The sequence below is a fragment of the Pseudopodoces humilis genome, chromosome 20 (genome assembly GCF_049639895.1).
Source record: "Pseudopodoces humilis isolate 2021_Gansu_Grassland_sample_001 chromosome 20, ASM4963989v1, whole genome shotgun sequence".
NCBI classification, from domain to species: Eukaryota; Metazoa; Chordata; class Aves; order Passeriformes; family Paridae; genus Pseudopodoces; species Pseudopodoces humilis.
The window spans coordinates 9400538-9415249 of record NC_142219.1 but is presented as its reverse complement, the minus strand read 5'-3'; the positions used below and the strand labels follow the sequence as shown (position 1 = coordinate 9415249).

General features: G+C 47.0%; 1 protein-coding gene across 3 annotated transcripts in view; it reads right to left on the bottom strand.

The window, feature by feature from the left end:
- Nucleotides 1-14712, bottom strand: part of TBX5 (T-box transcription factor 5) — a 38454-nt gene that overhangs the window by 12272 nt on the left and 11470 nt on the right. For all 3 annotated transcript variants that reach the window (XM_005524405.3, XM_088064966.1, XM_088064967.1), the window contains one exon: nt 7651-7742. In XM_005524405.3, the coding sequence (XP_005524462.2) occupies nt 7651-7742 (92 nt within the window). The remainder of the gene's footprint in view (nt 1-7650; nt 7743-14712) is intronic.

The following is a 14712-nucleotide window of genomic DNA, read 5'->3' as shown; positions in this document are numbered from 1 at the left end:
AGGACAATCTCCATGGCCAAAAGGGGGGACTGGGACAGCAGGAACTGGGAGTCACACAGGAGAGGGAACAGGTTGGAGCCACCAAGTTTCCAACCAGCAATTCCCGAGAGGTATCGCAATAACTTCTTTCCAGACTGAAATATTTCCATTTCAGTCAAAACATGTTGGGTGCTATTTTTGCCAAAAAATCAGCAATTGGAGGAGGAAGACGAAGGAAACTATTTCCTCACTAAATATCAAGAATATTCTCTTTCTTTCGCTTTGATGTTTTTCAATTCACAAAGGCTGTTATCTCTCTAATTCTACATATTCCTCCTTATAGGAGCTGAGCTGAAATAAATCTTTGGTATCTTCTAAAACAACAATCATCTCAAAATATTTCTATTTTTTCCTAAGCCCACTCAATATGTAGAGTGCACATCTCTCATTTTTAAAGACTGAAGGACAAACTAAAATTATCAAATTCTTTTTTTTATTTCTACAAGTCGCTATTCCCAAAGTAGAGGTTGTAATCCTGAGCTGTAGTTTAACAGAATGAAAACTTTCTGTCATATCCAGAAATTTTGCTGTCCAAAAAAAAAAACCTGCAGCAAAGTAAGAAGGGGGAAAAAAGTATTAAACTTCACTTAAGCAATGTAGGAAATTGTCCACATAGCAAGGATGAGGTTGTTGATGCTCCTGGGCCAGAATGTTAGTTTTACCTGGGGTGTTTATAATTTGTCTTCACTTTTGCATTAAAAATTGCAAAACTAAAATAAGGTTTTTTAAAAAGTTGATTGGGAAAAGAATTTACAAGTAAAAACCTGTTCCAGGTCTATTTAAAGTCTGCCAGATGCTAATAATGACTATCTAGTTACTATTCTAAAATAGCAGAGGGGGAAAGGGAGGAGTGGCATAAGGTGTTGTGTAATATTTTGATTTTTGTTAAAACTTGGGGAAAGAAATCATGGATGAGGTCCAAGACCATCAGTTGAGTCTGGACTCTGTTCTTGCCTCCCACCTGGCCAGAGGTTTCCCAAATCCACAGGACTGGACAGCAGCTCTGCAGAACTTTCCCAATAGCACCCACATTCCACTTTAAAATCCATCATACAACTCCCACCGTAGAGATCAGGCCTGACAAGTAAATCCCTCCTGCAACTCCAAACCCCACCTCTGCCAGGTGGAATTGGAAACTCAGGCTCGTTTTTTCTCGTGACAATTTCCCCTTTCCCTGGACAAGTGATGCTCTCACTATGACAGACTCAAGAGTTTTGTAAGGTCACTTCTGCCACAAACTTGTGGCCAGCGAAGAATTCAAAGGAGCAAATTCAAGATGGTTTTGCAATCTCAGAACCAAAACCTTGTTGGCCGCAGCAAATTAATAATAACTGGAAAAATTATAAATACAGACCTGCACAGAGCAACATCCAGTTCACTTTCTTGCTTATTACTACAGTCTAAGAGAATAATAATTTTCCATATATTTTCATGTGCAAAGCTGAAGTTTCCTGATGTACCAGCCAAGGCATAGTAAATGCAGCTGCCAGACAAAAACCCAGTTAAAAACCTCTTCAAAATACACAGTTTAGAATCAGGAAGCTCCTGCATTGAAGCACACAAACCCTACTGGCCCTAAACAAGTTATTTTAGATGTTCCTGATATTTCTGCAACAAAACATTGGATACCTCAAGGCTTTCCAGAGCTGCTGTAGCTCATGGCAACAAGGCTTCAAAAGACTCATTAAATATCAGATCCCAAGGATCTGTTGGAGGTCAAAGTGAAGCATGACATGGGAAAAGATTTCCTTTCCATGTTCTTACAGCAGCTCTGGAAAGCCTTGAGGTATCCAATGTTTTGTATCCTGAACCGTCTAAATCTTGTTCACAATATCAAACCTTAGTCTAAAACCTGACCTGAGGATGAACACAGGGAATCCCCTCCACTCTTCCCAAATTTCCAGGAGATTTTAACTCCTCCGTGGGCAGTCCCAACAAAAGGAGAAATATTTGTCACCCTATCAGTGCTGTCCCCTCTGCCCAGCACAGAATCAACCCCCAGTTCCAGATGTGCAAACACAACTCAGTGGCTTTGGGGTTTATAGTTCCCAGGCCACCAATTGTTGTCCTTCCTGCTGAGGCTCAAGAGCAGGGAAGAAGTGCAAGTCAGCCATAACAGACACAGCAAAAGAAAGAAGGGGAAAATAATTGTTCCTGGAATAAACAGATCATCTCCCAGGAAAAAAAAAAATAAAAATCAAACCAAACCAAAACTTGTCAGTGTGCATTCATTTCAGCTGATTTCCAGCATATTGAAATAAAATTGAGCCGCTCTCAAGAGGCTGCCTGGAAATGGATAAACTACAGCAGGAAGGGAGGTGGTAGGAGAGGAATTATTGAGTACTTCCTGCAGTCTCAGCCTCTGATTAAACACGACCCCTCTCCACGTGGGGACTGCAGAGCGGCCCCACAGAGAGTAATTCCCGAGACTGGATGTGCAGCAGCACAAATGAAAACACCCACTGAGGAATATGGGAGACTGTTCACTGCCCCACTCTCCTCCAACACAGCAAATGTCCTGACCTTCCTGCCAGGACCACAGAGGGTCCGAGATCCCTGGACTTGATGTGTGCAAGGCAATCTCAGGCAGCTGAACAAGGCCAAGTGCTGCTGGTGCTGCTCTGGGGCAATCCCGGGATCAATCCAGGCTGGGGATGAAATGATGGAGCAGCCCTGGGGAGAAGGGATTGGGGATGCTGGTGGGGGAGAGCTGGACATGCCCCAGCACCCATAAAACCTCCCACGTGCTGGGCTGCCTCCCCAGCATCATGGGCAGGAGGAAGGGGAATTCTGCCCCCCTGCCCTGCCCAGGTGAGACCCCACCTGCAGAGCCACCCCAGCCCTGGGGCCCAGCACAGGAGGGACCTGGAGCTGCTGGAACAGATCCAGAGGAGGCACCAGAGGGATGGAGCAGCTCTGATGGGAGGAAAGGAACTGGGATTGGAATTTGTCTCTGGAAAAGAGAAGGTTTCAGGGTGACCTAGAAGAAAGTTGAAGAGCGACTGTTACAAGGGCCTGGAGTGACAGGAAAAGGGGAAATGGATTAACACTGACAGAATAGGTTTAGATCAGGTATCAGGGAAAAATCCACCCCTGTGAGGGTGGGCAGGCCTTGGCACAGGGTGTCCAGAGAGGCTGGGGCTGCCCCTGGATCCCTGGAAGTGTCCAAGGCCAGGCTGGAGAGGGCTTGGAGCAGCCTGGGATAGCAGAAGGTGTCCTGCCCATGGCAGGGGGTGGAATGAGATGATCCTTAAGGTCTCTTCAACCTAAACCATTCAATGATCTGTTAGCAATCCCTCTGAGCAGTGCAGCCCAAAGCCAGCACTGCAACCAAGAACCAGCAGTGAAAAGAACCAGGCAGAGACCAAGAGCTCTCATTAGTAGGCAAATAAAAAGATAAATTTCTCCAGAAAAATATGTCAGAGTAAGAGCACAAGAGGAGCTGGAGAATGGATATGAGCCAGAGGCAGCACTTCATCCCTTCTTGCTGGGCTGAGCTTCTGCTGATCAAATCCTGCTGCTCAGATCCCCCAAAGGAAGGTCAATGACAGAAACTGCAGCTACCCTGTGTTTCTTCAGTGGCTTTCTCACTTCAAAAAAGCTGTGAATAAGTGAGGTCTGCCCAGCTTCTTTTTAAATTTCATCTGAATTCTGTCAAATTCTACAGAACATATTTCAAGCCTGCAGTTTCAACCGGGACCAGGAAAATTTCCTGGGGGATGTGTGCTGGAAGAAAACATCCTCTCCCCAGCAGATGTGATAACACCAAGTCTCACACTGAAAATGTTTCAGACAGAGGGTGACTCCTGGCAGATTTCAGTGACAGAGCTGGGAAATGGAGGTGGATTAAAGAAGCAGTGAGAGACACAAGAAGAACGAGGTCATGTGCAGCAGACCAAGACCAACAGGCACGAGTCAGCCGGGTGCCTGCCAGTCCAACGGGATGCTGGAATGCAGAGGCTCATCCATTCCTGCCCCAAAATGCACTCTCATCTCTGTAACGCTGGCTCTGACTCACAGATCTGGTTTTGTGTCCTCTGTGGCTGGCCTTGTTTCTCAATGACACATGGAAATCTTTGGAATAATTCCTTTGGAGCCAAGAAGATTGTTGTGGATTAATGCCAACGGCGGCAAACTGGCTCGTGATCCTTGATGGAGAAAACAAAGCCACAACGTCAGACTGCGCTGTCACCCTTCCCTGTCACATGGATCACTCTGGATTTTTTGGTCACTTTTCAAGGGCTCAGAGGAGCCAGCGAGGGAGCCAAGAGCCACCATTTCACAGCATCATCATCCCCCTCAAAAGCCTTCCCAATAAGAAGCTTCAAGGGCTGAACTGCATTAATTTGAACACAAAACAACGAGGGCCTTCCAGACTTCCAGAAGCCCCCATAAGAACCACCAGAGACAATGGGAGCTGCAGATGAGCAGCAAGAATTGGTCACAGGGTTGAGCAGAATCGACCCTCTCAGTGCTCCAGACCCACAAACTCTCCTCCCTGCTCTCCTTTGGCAGTCACAGATGACAAAAATGAATATAATAAAAGCTGTGACTTGCATGCAACCCCCAAATCACCCCATGGTTTAGCAGCACAGCCCCATTTTGACTCTCATGAGTGGGGGATTTGAAGGGCAGAGCCCCACAATGCAGGTGTTGTCCCTGCATGAACTTCACCCTCTGTGGGTCCCTGGCACGTGTTTTGCTCCTGCACTGCACACCAAATTCCTCCTGGCACAGGCAGAAGCTCTCAGTGGAGACAAAATGATTCTTACAGCACAGGGGGGTAGGAGATCCAAAATGAACATTTCATCTAAAATTCCCACCATCACAACAGCATCATTTTTACCTGATTAGTGTTTTTAAACTGCAGCATTACCATGGGGTCATGCAGTAAAACTCACATCCCTCATTGCATTTTCCTTTCTTTTTTAAAGTTTTTTTTTGTTTTTTTTTCCATAATCAATAAAATAAAAAAAGCTCAATCTCATGCTCAGAAATTTGAAAACTTTGAAAAACCTGTTTTCCCAGAGGGTCCATCCTACCAAAAAAGCTGTTGAAGGCACCTCTTTTGCTTCAGGAAAGAAAGGTGGTGGGAGGAAAATGAACATTCCATGGAATATGGATCGCTCTGGAGCTCGTGACTTCTCTATTTCAATAAAATTCTCTGCTGCCAAAAGCCTTCACATCACTCCTGAATGAAGTTCTACCTAGACAGATTTAGTAACTTTTTTTCTGGGAAATTAGAGGGAAAAACCAATATGTGAGGCCCTGGAAAGGAGAAAGCCATGGAGAGAGATGGACTCGAAGCCATGGTGAACGTCAGGTACAAAAGGCTGTGCACTGTCACAAAAATGTGGGGGTTTTCCAGCTGCTTTTTTTCATAATGAAGGAATAGCACTAAAAATGCATCCCATCACATTCTCCAAGGGCTTAAATGGACATCATTCCCCTAAAACCAGGACAGACTGTCTGGTCCATCACTGGGAAATGATGTCATAAACATACATTTATATATTAAAATATATACTATATACATTTAATTACATTTTAATACATATTTATATGTTAAATCTATATAAACCCACAAAAGGCAGGGCATAGTTCTGCCACATTCTCAATCCTGAATGGCTCTTTATCTCATAGACACAACCTATTTTTTATAGCTACAATTTATTTACATATATGACTGATTTTATACATGGGTTTATATATTTTCATATATAATTTTGGATATATTCATATATCTACATAAAAAACCCACAAAGGTGGGCACATATTTGCAAGCTTGAATGGCTCTTTATTTTACTATAATCATCTTATCCTGCCCTCCCTTAAAAAAATGCCACCTTTGTAAAGGCACACAGCCATTCCTCTGCTAAGTTATAAAAATGAACATCAGAAATTATCCAGTAAAGGCAACGATTTTAACCCTTCCAGCCCTGCCAGGCCTGAGTGGGTAGATTGATATATTCCAAGTGTTTCTGTTCCCTGCATCATTGACCACAACCCCTGCATAAAAATGCCAATCAGTTTTTAGCAGGGGCTCAGCGTGGCTTGATGCCATGCTCTTCACATGGCACCGAGCCCTTGCTAAGAATCCTCCCTGTTCCACCTCCTCCCTCCTGCTCCAAAAAAAAACGCCCTGTGAATCCAAACCTTCAAATCTTTCCAGTGCCTGTAGTGAAAGGCTGGTTTGGCAGCAGAGTAAGACTGGGGGGGACACATCATCACTCAAGTTCCAGCAGAAGTTAGGAGACTGGCACGGGCTGGAGGGAGTTATTTCAACTGGTAGTGCCACCATAAATAAATAAATATTGACAGATCCTGCCGGGATCTGTTGGAAAGGGCAGGCAGGGAACACAGGGCACATTCAGGAGACCACAGAGATGATTTGGATGGAGCAGATTAAGTGTTACATATACCTTTTTTATACATCTATCTTGGCTTTGCTGGGGCTGAGCCTGAGCATGTTTGTACACAGGAGGACATTTGCCCAGTTTGAGGTGGGTTCTGGGCGTGTTTGCAGGATTGTAGGAATTATTCGGTGCCTGACAGCACAATTTTCCTGGCTATGGAGAGCCACGCTCAGGTCATCAGCTACAACAACCAGAAGTGACCACCTATGGCTGGCTCCTGGGTGGGCAGTGGGAAAAACCCTCCCAGCAGAAGATCCCAAAACAGGTCCCTCCAGCAGGAGCCAGAGAATAAAGGATCCGAGAGGCTCCTCCCCTCCTGGAAAACGCTCTGTTGAGAATCTCTGCCTGTCTTAGTTTGAATTATGGGTATGGCACCATTCCTGCAAAATATTTGCACCAGGAAGCAGCTTGACACATGGAGAAAGTTCCAAGTGAAGGGAAAAGCATAAAGTTAATTACCAGCAGGACCTGACATTTAGAAAGGGACATTAAACAGGATTTTCAAACAAGACTTAGGCTTAGTTTTCAGCTTAAGTGCTTGCAGCCAAACCCAAGATTCAAAAAGGTCTCCTCAGCCACCTGGCCCTGGAGATCCCAACATTTTCTAACCTTTCCTTCTTCAACCTGAAACCACCACACCTCTGCACATCCAGAACTGAGCAGGCAAACACTCCCCTCCTGCCAAAGCCAGTAACAACAGAGCACAGGACTCTCCACCACCATCTCCAGAGGCAAGCGGAGCATCCTTAAAAAACCTGCTCCCAAAACAAGGCTGGGAGCTTTGTCTTGAAAGCACTGTCACCTGAGAGGAAAGAACACTCAGGAACTCTTCCACAGTGGCCTGGTGGCCAGAGCTCCTCCCAGCTACTCCAAGTTTTTAATGGGTCCACATGCAGCCTCAGAGGTGAGAGTTTAGTACAAAGGTTTTTCTGGATGGGAACTTGTCTGAAAGAAATGTAAAGTCCCACAGCTGAGGTCCTACCTCTGCCACCCAGGAATTAAGAGCAGAAGGAGCAGGAGGTCCAGGATTTTGGCCCCACATCCTGGGAATATTCCAACAACCTGATGGAGAACACCCATGCAGGTGCCAAGGCAGGGAGTGGCACCATGTCCTGGCTCAGGCCAAGCCTGGCAAGCAAAGCCCAGGTGTCTCTGGTGACCCTGGCAGGGTCCCCATGAGGGTGACATGCGTTACCTCTGCATCCTGGACATCCTGTGGAGCTCCATGTCATCACTGCCACGGAAGCCTTTGGCAAAGGGGTTGTTCTCAATCTTCAGCTGGGTGATCTGAAAGGGAGGAAACGCAACGGGGTCATCACCAGTCCAAGGCATGGCCTGGGAGAGAGGGGAGAGTGGTTATTAAACCCAAGGCAGGTGGGATGAGAGGGAAAATGCAGCTTGCAGGAGCTCCAGCCATCCCTCAGCTCACTGACCTCTCCAGATGGGCCTTTCCCTAGAATGCTCCACCAGAAAAATATCTCCTGTCAACAGCCTCTCGCTTCTCCCAGGCTTGTCCCATAACTAACACGTGGAACTGCTCATACACATTTTTCTCTGGAGAAAATCTGCTTTCTGAGAGTTCTTACTTGCATTTTGCTGTTGGGACAGAAAGGGCCCCACTGTTCAGAGGACCAGGGATGGAAGCAGGGTCTGAACAAATCCCAACAATACTTTCCTCATCGATGCACAGGCAAGACCAGAACCTCAGACCCTGCACCCTCTCTCCCAGCAGGGTGAAGCTCACCCTTTGGGTATTTCAGACCAGCCAAATGTGCTCCAGGTGCTCTGCATCTGCCACCTGCCCCACACCTAACTGGACTAATTACCTAAATGACTTTGAGGGCAACTTCACGTGTGACCATCAAACCCTGGAGGATTTTTTGTCTCCCCATTAATTCCGGTTTGCCCACCTTGAGAATCTAAAGTTTAGCCAGATGAATCCACTCAGACTCAACTTTGGGCCTCTAAAAACATCTATATTTAACATTTAAAGCAGCTGCTGGACAGACCATGCCCTTACCCAAAGGGACTGTGCTGCTCCAAGAAGTTCAATCCCTTCCTGCACTGCTTTTCCTGAGGGTTTTGGTGAGCAGGGTTTGTCATTTAAGCCAATATTAATTGTGGACCAGCAAAATCCTCCGCTGCCCTGTGGATTTTGTAAAAACTCGCCCTGCCTTGCCAAATCTGATGCAAATGCTTTGGTGCCTTGGCAGCACAGGACTGAGCCTGGATCAGGTGTGATAGTGCTGCAAAGCCCCAAAATTTGGGCAGAAGAGGGAAAAGTTCCCTTTTTTTCTCTTTTCTCCATCACTGCCTGGCAGTCTGAGCTCTCAGCAAGGAATCAGGAGAGACACTTGCCCAGGAGGTAAGACAAAACTCCGTGTTTGCCACTTCACGCTCTCACCACATCTTATGGAAACCCCTTCCCTTCCTTCCTATCAAAAGCTGGCCAAGGGGAAGGGAAGAGCTCAGGATTAACAGAGGGAGAACAGAGAGAAGTTCATGTTCACCAAGTCAAGCACAAACAACTGGCCCCACCTTCCTGCCAAAATCCAAAGAGGAAAATCTGGCTCGCCCAGTGTCAATAGCAAGCCTCGCCAGGTGTATGCACAACCAGATTATTTTGCTCTTTTCTTGTATTTTTTGCATACTTTTTTCCAAGGACCGTTTGTTTATTTGCCATTTTTGCCTCGTTCAGCCCCAAATTTCTCACAGAGCCCCCCACCACACACTTAATCTCCACAGGCAATCCCATTAAATCAGGACCATACTTCAGCACATAAACAAGCCCTTGGCACTTTTTTTTTTTTGGTCCCTCATTTCAGATTTCAAAGAGAAGGGTAAACAAACAATCTTTTGGGGTCAATTTGCCAGTTGAGCCATTCTCTAGCAATAAAACAGAGGCATGTTTTGTAATTAAAAGCCCCAAATTATTACACAACCAGCTCTGTATTTTGCAAAGCCACTGCCTATCGGTTTGAAGGTGGTGACTCTTCTAGACTAATAGGCATTATTCAACATTTTGAATGTTCCTGAAGCCCTGTAAATGTAGGAGTTGTCCTCCCTCACCGACCCCAATGGCAATATTTGCTCACATAAGTGAAGTCCTTCAGTGAGTGAGGATTTACAGGATTGGCACCAGCACACAAAGGCACAAAGGGCCGGATTCATCCCAAGCTGACCGAAGGCATTTTAACCGAGGCGCCGGCACTGGGAGCCTCGGCTCCCTGCTCCAGTCCAGGGAGGGAGATGGGGACTGCCAGAGGGCTCAGGGGTGGGTGGCAGTGCCTTCACAGGTCCCCACTGCACTCTGCTCCCAGGAGGAGGAGCCAGCAGTGCTCCGGCCCCTCGTTTAAGCACCTCAGTTGAATGCCCCATTTGATTCTTCAAGCTTTTAGTCACCCATGAAATAGCAGCCAAAATATCAAAATGGGACCCCAATATTGCAAATCTGTTGATTTAGGAGTAGAGAAGACCCCTAACCCACGTGACAAACATACTTCCAAGCAAAGGCATTGATGCTGGTGGCCAAAAGCCCCAAGAGAATCACATCAACCTCAGCCTCCTTAAAATTAAGGATCTTCTGGATTGAAGGCATCTAAAAACCAAGGACTGCAGGTTTAGAATTAATTCTCAGACCTTTGGTGTACTTCAGATGGATTGGAGCTTCCAGAACAAAGTTCCCCTAGGTGACAACTCATGGCATCAGCCACCACAAAGCCAGGAGAGCCCAAGCCAGATTTAACAGAACTGTACACAACAAACTAGAAAATAGAGAAAAAACTGGTGAATCCCTGCTTGAGCAAACAACCTGTGGAAGATATTTCACTTGGCCACTTTTTTGCCTGACTTCCAAACTATTTCAGAGGTGGAAAAGCAAACACAGGGGTGGAAATAACCTCCTTCTGGATCAGCTTGGCCACAGCAAAACTGAGTTTAATTGACTATAACTCATGGGGGGACGGGGGGAAGAAAAGCTGTCAGAAAGTCAAATGACAATTACCTCATGAAAAATAAAACAAAATACAACGTCCTGCGAGGTCATTAAGACAGAGTGCCCAGGGCTGAATTATACAGCAGAGCTTCAATAAAACTGAAGGGCTTTGTTTGCGTATTTGTTACTGACGGAAACCGACGGCGAAGCTTCACTGGTTCCTGAAGCTGCCACGACCCTTGGAGACCAGAGCTTTGCCGGGTGAAGCCTCCCAGATTTCCACTTTTCAGGGCTTGTCTGACCTATGGGTTCATCTTCACTTTAATGGGAAGTGACAGTTCCCAATGGAATTGGGAATCCCAAAGGAATCCCTGGGCTGCTCCCCTGCACTCCCTTCCCTTGGCTAATTGACCATGAAGTTCTTCTGCTGAGACCTTCCCAACAGCGTCTCCAGCTCCAGCATGACAAAATCTAGCTTTGCATTGAGTTAGGTTGAGGAAAGATGCTTTGCTTCTTTTTCCTTTTCCACAGACGTGTATTTATATAGGATTTGTGCCTAAGGGCTCATGAATATCATCATGGCCAAAATCAAAACTACCATTTTGTATTATTTTCTGTCAAGAACTTACCATTATAAGATTTTTCTCAAATGCTTCTCACTTTAGAAGTTGGAACAAAGTTAAAACATTGTTAGGGGTGATGTGCACCAGGTGCTCTGGGCTCTATTTTATTTACTTATTTTGCAATCAACTGTTTTTAAGTACTTCAGCTAAGGGAAAACACTACAGCCTGATCTCTTTGGGCTCTTCTGAAACTAAGAAAGGTTGGGCATTTTGGAAAAGGACTTCATGTTCTGCAAGGAATGTGGATCCTTAATTTCTGAGTTCTCTCTCAGATCTATGCCACTTGGACAACTTAAAACTGATGGGGGAAAAGAAAAATCACCATTTAGTGATGAAGAGATGCAGGTGATCACCCATGAGAGGTGCAGAGGTGCATGGACCTCCCCTCTCCATGGGGATCATGTTCTCCCAGGCCTGCAGGTGGCCGTAGTCCTGCTCAGGGTGGCAGAGGGACCAGGACCAGCCGTGCCAGCACTGGAGCTGGCAGTGCTGGAGCCACAGCAGGCTGGCCCTGCGGCTGGAGAGCACAGAGACTTTGTCTTTCCTGCTCTCGTGAAAGCCCAGGTGGAAACCAAGGCAGGATGGAGAAGGAGGGGAAGAATCCACTTCCCAGAGGAGTGGGAAGAAGAGAAATAGATGAAGACAAGGTGCCTGCTGAGCCCATGAACATCTGGGCCAAGCAGAGGAGCTGGATGGGGAGCTGGGACTCAGAGCCCGAGGTAAAGGCCAGCAGAAGGGAGGAGAGGGGGGAGTTGTTGGCAGAAGGGAGAAGGTGCCGGACCCAAAGCCAGTGAAGGAAATGGGAGGGACTGGGAGGCTGGTTGGAGGTACTGGGGTGAGACAGAGGGGCTCATTGAGGAGGCTGCTGGCTGAACTGGGACACAGGGACGAAGGATGGAAGGAGAGACTTGGCACAGTGCTTTGGGGGAAGGAGATGAGTCTGCAGGCAGGAAGGATCATGGGTCCAGAGGCTGTCCTTGCCAAGCTTGAGGAGAGGGGCTGCTTTGGGGACCAAAAGGGTCCAGGGGCTCAGGGCTGGCAGGGAGCAGGGACAAGACTGGGGACAGGAGGAAACAAGGCTGGCCCAGCCACAGCTGTGAAGGGCATGAGACCTCTGGAAGGTCTTGTCCCACCAAGGCCTGGAACAGCACTGAGGATCTGAGAGCAGAGATGTGAGGCACCCACAGAGGGTCAGGGACAGCTCACTGCCATCCTCAGGTGCCCGAGGGCTGCACAGGAGCCACCAGATCTGGTGGTGAAGAAGAGCTACTTGGTCTCACCTTGCCTAAGCCCATGGAGCTCTGTCTCCCTCAGCACCTGGGGGACCCCTCTTTGGAGAGGAGTCTGCCCTGGTAAGGAGAGGGGCTGTCCCCTCTTGCCAACGAGATGGAGAAACACAGGGATGATGGCCCCAGGCGGGGCAGGGCGAGCTGGGGGACTGCACAGAGGAATCCCATGAGATGCCAGCCAGGACACCACACTGGTGGCCACCTGCAACCTAAGACAGGGAAAATGGAGACACCTCACACCCAAGGACCTGCCCAGCTCCAGCCCTCAAACACAGAACAAGAAGCCACATCTCAGAGGGGACAGGCAGCTCTCCAGAACTCCCCAGAATGGAGCACCAGCTCACCCAGCAGCATGATTTTAGCCCTGGGTCTTTTTAGGGGAAGAATGAACCTCTGTATCCAGGAATCCCACCAGGTGTCTGGGAGTGAGTCCAGCCTTCAGCCATGCCCTGCCCTGCTCCTCTGCTTTGCCCTGCTGCACGCAGCATTTCTGGGTGTCTGTAGCATCCCACCTAGGGCTAACGTTTCCTCAAAAGAATTTTGGCTGCCAAGAATGTTAAATAACTTAGGGTGGAGTAAAAAAAAAAAAAAATCAGCATAAAACCGGATATCCTGAGGGGGGGAATCAATATAAAGCCCAAGTCCAACTAAGGGGGAAGGTAGGTTGTAAAAATTAATGAGAATAATTGTTGTGAATTCTTGTTTTTGAAAGAACCCTCGTGAGGGCAGAACCTTAATTATTTCTGTCTATTAGGTTCATTTCCTGGTCCTAAGCAGAGAGCTCGTACCTAATAAATACAAGCCAATGATTTAAGCTACAGCAAAACGGTGCTTAACTGCAGGAGAAGTTAATATTTGGGAATCAACCTGATTGCAAGCACCCATTGTGTAAATGGCAAGGAAATGAAATGTGCATGTGACCTTTTTTAACACCTCGATATTTCTGGGGTGTTTTTAAGGGTAGCAGAGAGGGGGGAGGTGACCAGTGGAGCTGCTGACAACCGCCCTGAAAACTTCACCAAAACTCTCTTCATAGCTTAAGCCTCTTTTTGGGGAGTAGGGCCGAGGAGAGGGAGATCTCAGGGTGCTTAAATATCTTTTCAGGCTCTCTAAAATATCAGGGGAAATAAGCACAAGCCCTGCACTGGGATTGCAGCTGTGCTCTTGAAATAAATTGACCTATCTGGAAGCAGGCAGGTATTTCTATAAGCTGTGTAAGCATGGACTCAAATGCATTTTGGGGTGAGTCACACAATTAATTCTGTAATAGAATTCAGCTATAACAGAGCTCTTGAAACCTAAACCCCATGCAGGGATGAATTTGTGTGCGTAAAATACATGGGTGTATAAAACTTTGTGTAAAATATGCCAGAGGCTGGGTGGGGTGGATGGGGAAGATTGCGTGAGGGATGAGCTACAGGTGAGGGATGAAGGTGGGGGAGGAAAATGGGGAGAAATCAGCTGTGCACTGACACAAGAGCTGGGGATGCCCCACACATCAGGGGGCTGCCATCCTTTATGGCAGGGGGAAGTGCAGCCTGCTTTGCAAGAGGAAAATCTGGCTTTCCAAGCAACTTCTCAGCTGTGAAAGCTGAGCTCAGGTTTCTGTTGGTGGAAAAGGCTCCAACTCAGTTTCACCCACCTCAGCTGGAGGATGTTTCTCCTCAGCATTTGCATCAACCCCAATATCATTCCCCATATGCACTGGGGCAAGCTACAAATTGTCTTCCCTCCCCTGCAGGGAGATGCCACTTAGGGAAGATCATCCCCTGGTTTATTTTTATGACTCTATCTTTCCCAATTGGGATTTTATCTTGGGGCTACAGCCACTTTTCCTCCATTCCCCCTCAATTCCAAGCAGCACAGGGTGGAATGTGTGTGTCAGGGGGCAGAGGGATGTCAGAGCCTGTAAAACGTGTCAGGGGTGTGTAAAATGTGTCCTGGTGGGTGCGAGTGTCTGCTGGGCTGGGAGTGTGTGTGGCTGTGGGGATTCCTGCCTGTGTCAGATGCACAGATGTCATTTCTTATCACACAGATGTTGCTGATTTACAATCAAATATTCCTGCTCCTCCTAGCATGGCAGTTTTCCCAAACTACTGTACTTACATGTTCCTGCTTTGCTTTTGTTTTATTTGCATGATCATTTCCTATAAAACAGCCCCATTTTTCTTCAAAGGAGAACAGTTCCATTCACGTCTGTTTTCTCCTTGGCAAATGCCTTTAAAGCAGGCAGTGTGTCCTGTTTTATTAACTCCCACTTCTATTAATATTATATTCTTTCTCCAAATCCATCAAGCAGAAGTTAAACTTGATTTTATAGCATCCACAGTGGAGTTATAATTTAAGGCATAATTTGGCAAGGACTCAATTTGGATTCGGTTTGCTTGTCCCAGCTGTGCCAGCAGCTCCTA